The following is a 14,668-nucleotide window of genomic DNA, read 5'->3' as shown; positions in this document are numbered from 1 at the left end:
AAGAAGAGTCTCTTTTTTTCATGGCACTGAAGGAGAAAGTAAAGTAAGATAGGATAAAAAGGAAAGAACTTAAGTCTAGATACATAATTTCAGATAGCTTCATCTTCAGCATGTGGCTATGTAGATAGAGAACATTTTCTCTACGGAGAATTGAATGGGCATTTTAAACTTGCCTTGCAAAATGCATGGTAACACTCAGCCTATATTTATTCATTAAAAAAATAAAATCTTGTTTTATCTAGCCATATATAGTGCTGAGCATCATTTTTGAATTTTTGTCAAGTGATGAAAAAGTGAATGTCATTAATTTTTTTCTACATCTCTTTTGCATAATACCCAATGATTCTCCCATATATCTTTCCAAGATGGAAACACTCTCACTGGCTCTTGTGATATCTCTTCATATATTAAAATAATTCAAAACTGTCTACTAGGTTTTAACATTGAAAGTCTATGCTTTTGATCATTCTGATAAATGGTGTGATAGTATTCGTTTGCATATAATTTGTGAGGAGTTTCAGAAGAGAGCCATTTAGTAAAAAATGTGTGGAATATTGAATAGATATCAGCTAACTTGCAGAACTGTTTTTATGGTTTTTATGCAGGCACCTCCGCGCTTGATTCATTTCCAGAATCATAGCCCCAAGCCCAATGGTTCAGCTCTTCCTACACAACAGATGAGATTTCCCCAAAATCAGAACCTGCCAAGGCCAGCAGTAAAGCCCAACCCATTGCAAATGGCATTCTTGGCGCAGCAAGCTATAAAACAGGTAGAGTTCTTTCCCTTTTCACTCTCCATTTAGAAATAAAGCATCAAATGTGCTTTGTGTCATATTTTATATTATACTTCTAGAGTGCTTTTCAATTAAAACAGAGGCTGCATTATTTCTCTATGACAAGATACCCATAGTTTTCTTAATGAGGTAACTGTCAAGCTGCTTTCATTTTGACAGTTCTAAGCAGCTGAAGCATTATGGACCTGAGCCTCCGTGTGTGTCGTGTAGGTGTTTCATTGTCTTACTTGCTGTTACTGTGGTTTCTGACCACTAATGCAGAACTTAGCGTGGCCATGGTCTGCACACTGCAGTCCATGAGTAGACAAAACAGATTATAGTGGCTTCACCAGGAACCTTGACTAGAAAGTTAGAGCTGCCACGATTCTCCAGAGTATGGCAAATCTGAACTTTTACAGGTGAGGGGAGAAAGCAGAGTCCACAATTGTGGGACCTCTGCTGAGTGAGACTGATCAGTGCCCAGCTAATCAGCAGCTGAGCTGGGGCAGAAACAAACACATCATATGTGTTCTAAATGTTTAGGAAGGATCATCTTTATTAAAAAGCCTATTATTAACACATGAATTGTTAGGTGCATGGAAGGAAAGAGAAAGTCATGTCACTAGAGGTAAGCAGGAAAGGATCAAACAAATCTGTGACCTGAAAAGTGGTGTAATACCATTTATGTTTGCAGTGCTTATGATATCAGAGAACTAATTCCAACAAAATTGTGTAGCAATGAGAAATAAAGACACGGACCCTCTTGGTTCTTGTTCCGAAGAGAATTGAGTTTATTGCCATCACACAAGGCCTTATATACTGTAGGAGTATGCCTAAGCTTTTATACTATGCTAAAAATACACCATGCAGGCTTTATACTGTGCTAAAAATACACTAGCTAAAATTATACCTGTTAGCATTTTTCTTAACCAAAACAAACACACATTGGCTGCATGTCAACACCTGTGTTGCTGTCCTCGTGTCTCCTTAACCAGTCAGCACTCTGCTTATGAGGAGGTTACACAACTTATTTTTTCTTCATGCCAGCTGCACATCTTCCAAAGTTCTTTTTGTGAGTGAACAGAAGTGATCAGAGGCCTAGAAGGCTCTTATTCTATAAGATTTTTCTTATCTTCCACAAATTGAAGAAAGCTGTACAATATCTAAGAGAACTTGTAAGAATAAAAAGTAAGTCACTTGTATTCCATGCCTCTGAAAAGAAGACTGGCCTGTCTACAAGCCTTTCTTTCAAGATACCTCATTATTCAGTAATGTCTTTCTGGAACTAGAGGCCAGTAAATAGAAGGACTGACTAAAAAGGAATTGAGCAGAGTCAGATTTTGCCTGCAGTTGCCGTGAAATTCCATTAAAGTCATTGAAAACTGCATACATCTAAATGAGAAAGAAATTTGGTCTGACTTGACTGTGCACTTCATATCATGGTGTTAAATATATATGTGGATGGAGATCCAGTCAGCATTTCAAATTCTTAATGACTTTGTTGTTAAGGGAAGCACAACATCAAAGACTTGATGGCATCCAGGTGACACTGTAGCCATTTACTTAGTAAAGCACTGGAGCAGTTGTGCATTCAGCCTGTTACCTGTAGCGCTTTTATTTCACAAAAACTGTTACATTTCTTCCACAACACTGTCAATGCAGCATGAAATATTAATAGATACTTAACACTGAGGTATAGCTTTGAATTTAAGTATTTGCATTCATTTCTTCTATTCATAGTTTTCAGCTACGTGTCATCTTCTGTTGTCTTGTGAGGTTGGTTTTTGAAATGAGATAACTTCACAGTAAATCAGGATTTTATGTTTGAATTCAGCTTCCTGAACTGAGCTGCTGGTTTTATCAGTATATTCAGTAGATGCGACCTGTTGCAAAGAAAATAATGCTGAATTGTGGATTATTGTCTCTTCTTTTTAGTGGCAGATCAGTAGTGGACAAACTTCAACCACCCCTTCAACTGCAAGCAGCACAACATCGACTCCATCCAGCCCCACAGTCACCAGTGCTGCTGGGTGTGATGGAAAGAATTACGGTCCCCCTGTGATAGATTTGAGTTCCCCAGTGGGGAGCTCCTATAATCTACCATCTCTTCCTGATGTAAGTGTAACGTAGAAGCAATATTTTGAAGTCTTAATGTTTGTGAGAAATAGAAACCTTTTGGACTGAAATTCTGTTTGTCAAAATGAGACAGTTCTAGGAAATAAACAATGCAGAGTTGCCTGCACATTGCTGGAAATACTCAGAACTGTTCTGGGAGACAGCTGTTAGGGCAACTAAGAAAAATAACATTACAGGTTGTAATTGTAATTGGACTTGTTTATTTGGATGCTGCGTATTTTTCCCCAGCCCTCATAATGATCCTAACAAAAATGTGTTAGCTTCCCTTTCATTTACCAGTGTCCATAGATAGCAGTGTTTTGCTGATGGCATTTCTGGTAGATTTTTAACATTTTTAAAATATATTTTTAACTTATTAAAAGAGCTATCTTGGGTAGGTATTAATGGTCAGCATACTGGATATATTCCTTATATCTTTTCCTTTTGGTGCTTCTTTTCTTTATATCTGCTCTAACATGCCTGTGAGCTGATGATAGAGCATAGTAAAATCATCTTTTCTTAAACTTCTAAGCTTCACTTTTATAGTTTCTTCTGAATGGTACATGTTTGCCAGAGGTCCATGTTGGAGTTGTTGAGTTTTAGTCAGGTGACTTTATTTTTTCACATTACTGCCTAACCTGTTTTTTGTGGTCTAAGGTTTGTAGAAATCTGAAGTGTCATGGTTTTCTGGTCACAGCTTGCTGTTAATTCTTGTATCTCCCATCTATGCTTTGTTCTTAGCAATGTACTGTGTGTTCTCTTTATTAAAATGGAGTACATAGACTACACAATCCCAGTATCTGTCAGACTTAAAGAGGGAACCACACAACATGGTCATAAAACTACTGAGTCTGAGACATTCTAGCATATTTATTTTTGCACACAGTATTATGAACTCTTCTACTTGTGTATGATTGAGTTTATGCTATTAAGCTACATGGCCCAAATCACTGCAAATATGCTCACCTTGCCAAAGCTGCTGCATCCACTTTGTATACATCTGGCTCATGAGTAGAAATTACAGCAGTCAGTGTGTCTGATACCAGGGGATTTATGAGGTGTCCACTGAGAAAACCGATACCAAGGTGAGGTGTTTTCTTGTCAAACATTATCTTATATATTGGAAGAAACCAAACACTTCAGAAAGTCATTCCTCCTTATCAAACTGGAATGTGTAGTTTTTACAGAAAGTTAGAACGCTACATTGGGAGCCGTTAGAATAAAGCTCAGTTTTCTGGCCTGAGCCATGGTGGAAAGAACAAGTGTTGGTTTGCTGTTTCCATTTTGAGCCAATATGCATGGCTCCTGTCCAGAAGGTATGTAGGACAGATGGGATTGAGTGTCCTTTGAGTTTCTTCCAGTCCTGTTAAACACCAGTGGATTAAGGGGTAGTTTGTGTACAGCGTATTATCTTTTTTAGAGTATTTAATGTGAGCATGTCCAAAGAAGGTGTGGAGATAAACTTCAGCATTTACTTCAGTGTGTGAAAGCTCTCTGTTTGATTTAAGCCTTCTCTGTAGCCTCTGGAGAAAAATTGGCACTTACAGAATCATCTGCTCTTAAAATGAAGCACTGTCTGGATTTGGCTATTTTGTTTTCTTTTTAGGGAAAGCAAGATGATGCATTTTAAAGTAACCATCTCACTTTTGGATGGCTAAACTTAGGTGAAATGCATTTTGGTCTTCACTTTCAAAATAACATTATGGCAGAGGCTTTTTGGTTTTGTTTTGGTTTTGTTGTTTTGGAGGATTTTATTCCCCTCCCAACACTAACTGCTTCCCTTTGCTTCTCCACCTTTTAGATTGATTGTTCAGGAAACATCACACTGGATACTGCTGTAAGGAAGGATGACACTGTAGAGCAGAATCAGCCAAAACCCCCTTCAAACAGGACTGTGCAGTCACCAAATTCCTCAGTACCATCACCAGGCCTCTCAGGTAATTGAATGTGGTGCAATTTTCTATTTAAGTGATGCAATTGAAAAACCTAACGTGGCAATGTTAGCACTGCCATGAGAATTAATTCTGTTTTACATTAAAGATGAGAAATAAGAAAATGAAGGCAAAGTTTTAGAAACCATAGTAGGAGGTAGAGTTGAGACAATAGTTTAGTGTTGTGATCAAAAGTTAAGCATCCAGATCTTAAGAACAGGGAGGGAAAAAAACCAGTAGATTCTAGCAAATTGGGTAGAAATCCGTAGAAAAGTGACACTTTCGGGTGTGCACCAGATTAAAATGTAGCAGCTGTGGTAAGAGACAAGTATTTGAGAAAGTAAGAGAGGATGTAACAGCAGACTAGAAATGGTGCCTCGGGAAAGATAGTGCAGCACTGACACAGGATGACCAGAGAAGTTACTGTGATGGGTGGCTGAATGCGGTGGACCCAGAGGACCCAGGAGATTCCTGTCACCATGCTGGTGGCCCTCAGCAGCTGTTCCTTGCTCCCATTATCTGATGTGAGCTGTGGGAAGGCTGTGTGAGTGGGAATTCCCGGGGAGCACTCATGCAGCTTCGACACTGATGCGCTTGCGTGGTGGTCCCACACTGAGGCGGGATAGCAGAGACAGCCGTGCATTCACAGGCAGCACAGACAGCCCTCCCAGGCTTCTCAGGGCTGCTGCTCAGCAAGGTCCTTCACAAGGCTTTCGGCTCTCTGGTCCCCAGACCTTTGGTCTCTCTCTTATCTGTCCCTCAGATTTCTTCCTGCTTGCTGGCTCAAAGTTTCGTGGCAGTTCTCCTGAGAGATCTGCTTGAATTTAGTAAGACAAAACAACCTGCAGTGATCAGGTGGAGGGGTCAGCCAGGCAAAGGTACTGACCCATCAGCCTGCTTACATATAATGAGCCCTTTCTTAGTCCTCTCTTTCCCTCTGTTATCTCATGCTTCTCATCCTCTCATGAAAATGTATTAAATGAGATATTTCTCACTGCAGGAGAAATTTTTCCCAAAACGTGTGTACTTCTCCGAGACTTGTATCTCAGACTTGGCACAGACCTGTGTTCTGTTCTAATCTGATCTTTCTGTCCTAGGAGGAATCAGTGTGACAAACGTACACCCTCCAATTCGTTCACCTAGTGCCTCCAGTGTTGGGAGCAGAGAGAGGTAAGGAAAGAATGTGAGAGAAGAAAATATAACTTCCACCTCCACAGAACACGCCTCAGTCTCTTCTCTCTTTAATGCACATAGATGTCAATTTGTCTCATCTTCTCTGTTAACAGGTCAGACCTGATGGTTGTTACAGCACTCTTTGCATTCTAAAAGCAGTAATTTAATTTGTAATGTATTAATAAAACATGTAAAAATGTATTAACTCTGTAAATGATGGCTAGGTTTGCGTTATTTAAAGAATACCATTTACAAATTAGGTTTGAAGTTCAGAAAATTCAGCTAAAGGAAAAAACTGCATTTTGAAAGTCCTTGTGGAACTATAAATTACTTCAGATTTAAGGAACTGATGTTACAAAGAGGGTTATTAAGAATTTTCTGCTGCAGTACAGTTAAGTGAGCACTAGATATCTACTGAGAGTCTACACGAATGTTTTTATCCCTTACTGATGGAATATTAATGAACAAATATATTTACACAGTGCTGTTTGAAGAGTGCAGATCCATTAATGTGTTGCAATAAATTAGAGCATACATCTGACATGAGATTAATTTTTCATGCGGAGAAAAATCAGATGACATTCATCCTACTTGAGTTGGAAATGCAGGTGCTTTTTAATCTAGAATACCTTTTGCTCTATTCCATTTACATGGTAAATTGTGTGAAGGACTCTTATGAACAGTTTAAATGAACAGTTTAAATGGTTGTTTGAAGAGTCTACTTGCATTTAAAAAATGTGATTCAATGTGCTGCTGCTTGAATTCGTTTTGTTAATTTGAATTATTCAGTTTTATTTTAAAAAGTAAGCAGGTATTTTTGATTGTTCATTCTCATCCTATTAGGACTAAATACATGAAAAAAAAAAAAGATCTGGTTCTAAAAGTAGGGTGTGAGTTTTGGTAGAGCTGCAAGGCTCTAAGAAAGTTTTCCAAGATAATGTAAATACATGTTTTATCTGCCTTACTCGATTGTGTGGTTTATAGTGTTCAGTGGAGGTGCTTTTTTGTGTGTGATCTGAAAGAAACAGAGATTATTTGCAAATCTTGCACTAATGGGTCAGACCATGAGTAATTCTCTAGTTTTGGAGCTGCACCATTAAAATTCTCCCTTTTGGTAATGCTTTTTCAGTATACATCAAAGGAAATAAGCTTGGATGTTGTATTCCATAAAGGGCATATGCGGTGCTCTGGATTCAAAGAAGCAAAGTAGATTACCATCCTGAGGTCTTGGAAAGCATCAGTGTACAGGAGGTGTCCAGTTCTGACTCGTAATTTCCCTTTTTCCCTGCCTCTTGTTGTCATTTACAGTTCTGGCTCCTCCAGCAGGCCACCAGGAGCTGACTCTACGCACAAAGTCCCGGTTGTTATGTTGGAGCCGATCCGAATTAAACAGGAGTCAAGTGCACCAAACGAGAACTTTGATTTCCCAATTGTTGTCGTGAAGCAAGAGACGGAGGAGGAATCTCAGCCTCGGAATGTAATATTTACAGCTAGAAAGATCTCCTTTCTCTTTGGAGGGTAGTTTGTATTTATGGGGAGTAAAATAACTTACTCATATTGTGTTGGGGACTGTTTCAGGGGAAAACTAAAAAGCTAAAAGGAAGAGGTGAGATTCAAAATCAAATTAGCCCTACTGCCAGTTAAATTAACTGGTGTGATCAGACTGGTTTTATCCATTGAAAACTTGGGAAGTCCAGAAATAACTTGCAGAGATGAAATTTTCAGCTGCTGCTGGGAAGTGTTTCCAGTCATTGTGCAGGAATATCCATAAACAAGTTTGCTAGACTTTTGGGCCATCAGAGATTAGTTTTTTATTAGTGGAGCAGTAAATAGCCTTTTGTAGCTAATTTCTTGTGTTCATTTGCCTGTGTTATAGTGTGGTAGTAATTTCTGCATGCACGTTGCAAGTTTTATGGCTGCTTGCATGTAAATCTCTTACTCAGGTCAGTTTGCACGTTGTTAAGGTCATGTAAATTCACATAAATATTGTAACCTGGCTTCCTTTGTTTCTTCCTGCAGTCCATACTCACTTCATTGCTGCTGGATACCAATCACAATTCCACTTCTGATGAAGCTGTGCTAAGAACAGATGCACCAGACAGCACAGATGACCAGCCAGGGGTACTGCAGGAGAACACATTCACTGGGAAAACAGGATGGATGGGATCCTCCCACGCTGGGGAGGGCAGAAAAGAGGATGATCCCAATGAAGATTGGTGTGCTGTGTGTCAGAATGGAGGGAAGCTCCTTTGCTGTGAGAAGTGTCCCAAAGTATTCCATCTTTCTTGTCATGTCCCTACACTGATGAACTTTCCAAGGTAATTATGACCCCTTCAATTCCATCTAAAATTGCAGCAAAAGACATTAGACTTGTATTATGAAACCCAGGATAAGAAGTTTCAGTCTCAGAGAAAGAGCAGTGTCGTCTTTAAAGTCTTATATCCAGAAGTTTTATTATTTGGAGAAAATCTGAATTTTCATGAAACTTCAGCTTGATTGTATTTTTTTCTACAAAATCTTTTGTAAAACTTCACTTATTTGACAATTAAGTAAGATCACATCTAGGGCATCTATTATTAAAACTGGGACACAGAATTACCAATCTGTCATAAAATGTTTTAAGGGTGACTGAAAAATATTTATACTTCTTAATAATAATTATTTAAAAAAAGAAAAAAGAAGAAAAATTAATGTCTACAAGAAAAACCTGAAGTAATATATAGTATTAAATATATTACTTCAGCGCTAAACATGGCTACACTCCAAGCATGGGATGTGTAGTGACTGACATTTTTTATAACATCTCAGTCAGTGTTGAAACAAGCATTAAGCTTTCTTGATTGGCTGTTACAAAACCATTGCTCAGTTTCTTGACTTTCAAAATAGAGTCTTAAATAGGTTATTGTTATAAGCATTACCAGCCTTTGCTTCTGGAATTAGTGTCTTTGATTAAAATAAATGGCATTTTGCAATGCCCCAGCTTGGAAACATCATGCAATAAGCTTGTTTGTATTAAAGGATAAAAACATTGGTCATGACATGCTCATTGGTTAATGCTTTTATAAATATTAGGTTTTCTGATTAAATATCAGCATAGTTTATTGGTGCAAAACATTTGGATAGCAACTTAGATTAGCCCATTGATCATCTCTGTGCTACTCTGAACAGGCGTACTTCTGGAACTATATCTTTCTTTTAAATGTCATTTGAAATGGCACATAAAAATGTTTCTCTTAGTTTTTGAACCTTCAAATTCCAGGGTTTTTCTTATTAAAATAATGCTATGTTACAGCTTTGTGCCATAAGGAAAACTCAGTAAGGTTACAGTAAGCACTTAAATTAATAAATATTCTTTCTGGCAAGGAAACAAAAAGTAATCTTGAAGCAGGTAGATAACTATGTATTACAAGACTTGGTTTCTATTAAAATTAAATATTCAAGAACAAGTCTGTAAAATGTCTCATTTTTACTGGATCATTCAGTGGATGATCTGAGGTAACGATGTCTGAGGGCAAGGGAGCCAAACCAGCTTGGTGGCAGGTGTTCAGATCCATAGAGGTGCATGCTACTACAAGTGCACTGTGTTCCTGGGCTCCAGAGCACAGTTAGCTGAAGTTTCCTCCTGACTTCAGATGTATCAGGGTTTTGTTCTCATCTTTGTGGGGTTGCTTGCTTTTTTTTTCCCCCCCCCCAGCTGTAAGTCTGCCAAACATTTAGTCTCTTAGCATTAGTTTGTTCAAACATACAAAATAATTTCATTATTATTATGTCAGTGGTGTCAGTCTGCTGCTTTCATGATTGCTTTTTGTTCCTGTTTCAGATGGATAGAGCAATGTCATAGGTTCATACACTCACAGGATGGTTTGGGTTGGAAGGGACCTTTAAAAGCCCTCTAATCTGAACCACCCTGCAATGCTCAGGGACATCTTCAACTGGATCAGGTTGCTTGGAGCCCCATCCAATCTGGCCTTGAATGTTTCCAGGGCTGGGGCCTCTACCACCACTCCAAGCAACCTGTGCCAGTGTTTCACAACCCTCACAGTAAAAAACTTTTTCCTTTTATCTAGTCTGAGTCTATCCTCTTTCAGTTTAAAACAATATTCCCATATAGATTCATAAGGCCTCTGCATCTTTTTTCCTTCACTCCAGCCTACCACATTCTTCCTGATCCTTGGATATTGTAATGCATCATTCCTCTGTCTTTAATTTGTTTCTTGTTTTCTTGTATCATAAGATCTTTAGGTCATGGCCTGTATCAATTTTTGCATGTCTGCCACATCATTTCTGTAAGGCTCATCCAGGCACAGAGGTGACATTGTCATAAATCACTCTGTGAAGTTAAGACAGTAGAAAGTAAAACTTCTTCTTGAAGCAAAATGCCCATCATTCACCCCTGTATGCTAAAACTGGCAGATGGTGAAAATCTTTGGATCACTCTGAATAGGAAACAGTAAGATTTTATTTTTAAATTTTTGAAGTCTTCTGCCTTATTACTGAAATGAAATAAAGGGTGCTGCAGAAACCATTTCCCATTTATGAAGACACTGTTATTATAATGTACCTCTGAGCAAATACATGCAGTTGGATCTCATAACTGGTTATTGCTGGATTCTGTACCTTCTGTGTGACTGACTATTCAGCCCTCTGGTGGTTATCTGCAAGCATACAAGTTTCTTCTTTTGTGGAGAACTATATTAAAAACATAGACTCTTCATAGTTTTTTCAAAACTGTGAGGTTCATAAATTGTGTTTGACAATCAGTGGACATAGCTTGCAGAACTAATTATGTCGCAGTCTTATGCTGACCTTTAAATCTCCAGGGTTGTCTTATATATAAAACTGGTAAAATCATGAACATCTGAAAGTTTTAGGGAGTGAAATATTTTCAGTTTTACAAAAACTCTTGTCTGTGGTAATCTCTGTAGATTAGTAGTGTGCTGTAGATCAAGCTTGTAGAGAATATGTAATTCTCACCATATAATACTAACACTTTTCCTTCTGTTCAGCCCATATGATTCCTTCAGTCTCTGTAGTTATGTTTGTACAGGGCTCTTAAAAGTGCTTTCCTTAAATCCTGTGAGCTCAAGTGAAAAATTTCAGTATTGACAAAGGTAGAAACCATCTGTCTATCTTTCTGTTAGGACACCATTAATGACACCAGTGCCACTAAAAGGAAACAAAGCTGTAGTAAAGCATTTTGGCCAGCTGTCTCAGCCTTTTGTAATATTTTAAAAATCACCACCAACAAAACAACAGAGATGCAGAGAAAACCCACCCCACAGATGAGGGACTTACCCAGAAATATGTGGAAAGCCTTCTGTCAAAGGTGTGCTCCCTCACACAAAGTCTTTTTGTCTTCTTTAGTGGAGAGTGGATTTGTACATTCTGTCGGGATTTGTCCAAGCCAGAAGTTGAGTATGACTGTGATAAACCTGCTCACGGCTCTGAAAAAAGAAAATTGGAAGACACCACGGGTTTGGCACCCATAGACCGTAGGGTAAGGATAAAATTGCTATTTAAAACTTTTAAACCGAAGCAGTTTTGAGCTGTGTTAGAAACTTTCATCAGTGTTTTACCTGGTTTCAGTTGGCAACTTGTGTAAATATGCTGAAATTAGTATTTTATGTGGGCTCTTGGTCTACATGTAGAGCCATTTATGGCAGAGTACTAGGGAGAAGACTCTCAGGTTCACGATGTACGACACTGATAATGTGGGTGATTTTGATGAGATTTATTGCTAATACAGTACCTAAGTATTGCCAATGCAGTGTATTATACCAGCAGGTCTAAAGGGCTGTAACATAAGCAGGTACAGCTGGAAACGTGCAGGTTTGCAGAAAGCACAATTGCAAAGCAGCAAAGCACCCACGGAGCTACTTGAGGATTTTATCTCCACGTGTGGCTGGATCTTAGCCCTGTTACTCCCCTGTCCAAAACGGAGTGTTCCCATCTTCGGGCTGGATGTACCCTGCAGGTGTCCCTGCTGGGGTGGGATCCACCTGGAAGCTGCCCTGCAAGCTCTGGAGATCAGTTTGCCCAGTTGGCCCAGTCTCCAGGAGCATTTTGTACCCTTTTGCAGGCCCACGTGTACCAAGATCAATCACAATCTTCACCATTCCCCCATCTCTGGAATGCATTGATTATGCAAGCATCCAGACAGCTCCTCCTGCAATTCCCACCTGGTGTTCTTATCTTAGGATAAATCACATTGCCCATCAAGAGCAGTGTGTGTGTGTGTGTGTGTGGAGGACAGACTGTCACACCATTATTTACATGTGCTCTATTGATACTTTGCATTAAATGTAAGTTATAAGTCCTGTAAAGATTCTGATAAGGAATCAGCAAGCATAAAATCACACAAAAGTATTTCTAGAATCTCTCTCAAGGCTCAAGATCCAGTTTAATATATTTGTATACACAAAGAAAAAGGGGGAATACTAAGCATCTGTTCCATATCTTCTGTAGTTTGTGATTTTAGAATAAACCGTGTAGGATTCCTGAATTACTTGGGTCTCTATTTGTCTTGACACAGAAGTGTGAAAGACTGCTGCTGTACCTCTACTGCCATGAAATGAGTCCTGCCTTTCAAGATCCAGTTCCTCCCACAGTATGTACCTCACTTCTTCCCATTTTATGTTAGCAGCATATTTGCCATGTTTCTAATGGCATTCCAAACTCCATTATCAGAAGTCAAATTCCACAGATATTGAATACATTAAACATGTTTAGTTTTATTAAAACTCTGTGAAGGGGGGAAGTTAAAAGTTGAAGCACTGGGTTGGCAGGGGATTTACAAGTAAAATTCCCCAATAGCTGATTTTACTTAATACTTCAGAAATAGTTACAGAAAGTAAGTTCTAACACTGCTAACTTCATATCCTGAGTTGTATCACTGAGAAGGTGAATTGGCATATATTTGGGGGTTTTAAACATTACCTGATTTTGAGAATGAGGGTTCTCCATAGTACTAACATGAAATCGAATTTCTTACTGTTAGCTTGAAATTTGTTCGTTTAAAATGTGAAACAGTACCTGGGTGCATTAGAATTCCAAGGATACACAGAACTACCACCATGATCAGATGAAAAGATGTTCTTCAAACAAGTCAGTAGGGAAGGAAAAGTCAGTGGGGAAAGAGTTAATCAAAAAGTAGTATGTTCCTATGCAGCCTTTATTCCATTTGAATAAGAATTCTGAAGAACATATCACAGAGTTTAATAAGAAATGGCACAAGAGATTCATTGATTAATCATATCATGGTCATGTGTTACTAAATTCAGGTATTAAAACATTAAAATGTGAATCTAGCTAGGAAAAAGTATCAATATATTACCACTGGATTTCATAGCTTATTTACTAGTTTCTTATTCTTTCTAAAGAAAAAAAAAAAGTTAATCCTACAGCCACAGTTTGAGTATCAAAACCATTGATATCACTGAAATTTGCCACCATTTCAAGGACTTATTTCATATGGTGGTCTTGAGAATGAAACATAATAGAAAGCTTATTTGACTATACCTGAAAATAATGTCCAAACCAAGTCATTGGCTCTATTATATGTAGTCAGTGGAGGTGGAGGTTTTATGTGTTTCTCTTTGATTTTAAAATAGGCATTAGAAAGAGTGTATTTTAGCCAACAAATTGTCATACATCAGTGTTATTCCAGAAGCTGTCTGCATGTATGTTAAAAGTGCAATTCTTGTATCTTTGAGTTGTACTTTGAAGATGAAACTAAACCTTGCCCACGCCCTCCAATCTAAAGGTTTATAAAACAATAAATTATGAATATGATTGCATTTGGGATTTTTTTTTCTCCACTTAGGTCCCTGATTACTACAAAATAATCAAAAAGCCTATGGACTTGTCAACCATCAAGAAAAGACTTGAAGTGACCAATTCATTCTACACAAAGCCGGAAGATTTTGTGGCTGATTTCAGACTGATTTTCCAAAACTGTGCTGAATTTAATGAGGTTAGAAAAGTAGATACTTTATCAGGTTTTGTTGGTTTAGTTCCTTTGAGGAAAACTGTAATGGGGGTAGAACTTTCAACACAAGAATTTATTGTATTAAACTTATTTTGATTATGAGACTGCAGTGAAAACATTGATCAGATTTAACACTGCTGTGGTCTGAGATTACTCTGCAGTGGAGATCTTTCCATGGAGGGGAGGAGGATGGTAACAAACATAGCTGAATGGCAGGACAGCAGGTAAAGAAAAGGACAGTTTTTTATCATGCAGGTTAATGGTGGACATTATGATTTAAAAATTGGTTTCATCCTCCTTGTCTCAGATCTTAAATTCAGTGGGATTTTCATTCTGGGAGCTCTGTACTCACCCTTATGATTTCAAGTTGCATGTTGAGTGATTATTATCCCCTACTGCACATAAGGGAACACGTGGTGAAATAGGGATGCAGGTTCTGAGTGGACCACAAAATGAGAGAGAATTACAGTGGAATAAAGGCTTCTCCAAGTGGCCTCCATGGGGTTCTCATCCAGTCATCCTTGATAGCCAGGAGTTATTCCCACCACAGTGATCTCCACTTCAGGAAACTAAAAGCTCTGGTGGGTATGGATGACTTTAGGACTGCCCAGTCTTCCACATTACAGTCATTGTCTACTAATATTTTCACTGTTACTAAAAAGATCTCTAAGCTAGAGAAGTTTCTAACA

At 38.4% G+C, this 14,668-nt stretch overlaps 1 protein-coding gene and 1 long non-coding RNA gene across 2 annotated transcripts in view; one reads left to right on the top strand and one right to left on the bottom strand.

The window, feature by feature from the left end:
- Positions 1-14,668, top strand: part of LOC116442463 (transcription intermediary factor 1-alpha-like) — a 58,683-nt gene that overhangs the window by 40,447 nt on the left and 3,568 nt on the right. The window contains exons 10-18 of the mRNA XM_032105491.1: positions 606-770; positions 2,709-2,888; positions 4,690-4,825; positions 5,917-5,989; positions 7,301-7,469; positions 8,012-8,310; positions 11,357-11,489; positions 12,525-12,599; positions 13,815-13,964. Of these exons, the coding sequence (XP_031961382.1) occupies positions 606-770; positions 2,709-2,888; positions 4,690-4,825; positions 5,917-5,989; positions 7,301-7,469; positions 8,012-8,310; positions 11,357-11,489; positions 12,525-12,599; positions 13,815-13,964 (1,380 nt within the window). The remainder of the gene's footprint in view (positions 1-605; positions 771-2,708; positions 2,889-4,689; positions 4,826-5,916; positions 5,990-7,300; positions 7,470-8,011; positions 8,311-11,356; positions 11,490-12,524; positions 12,600-13,814; positions 13,965-14,668) is intronic.
- On the bottom strand, positions 1,541-11,373 carry LOC116442465. The gene is made up of 2 exons (XR_004239558.1): positions 11,288-11,373; positions 1,541-2,656 (listed from the first exon to the last, which is right to left on the bottom strand). It is a non-coding gene; the product is annotated as an uncharacterized LOC116442465 (long non-coding RNA).

The sequence above is a fragment of the Corvus moneduloides genome, chromosome 4 (assembly GCF_009650955.1).
Source record: "Corvus moneduloides isolate bCorMon1 chromosome 4, bCorMon1.pri, whole genome shotgun sequence".
NCBI classification, from domain to species: domain Eukaryota; kingdom Metazoa; phylum Chordata; class Aves; order Passeriformes; family Corvidae; genus Corvus; species Corvus moneduloides.
This window is presented reverse-complemented; position numbering and strand designations above follow the sequence as displayed.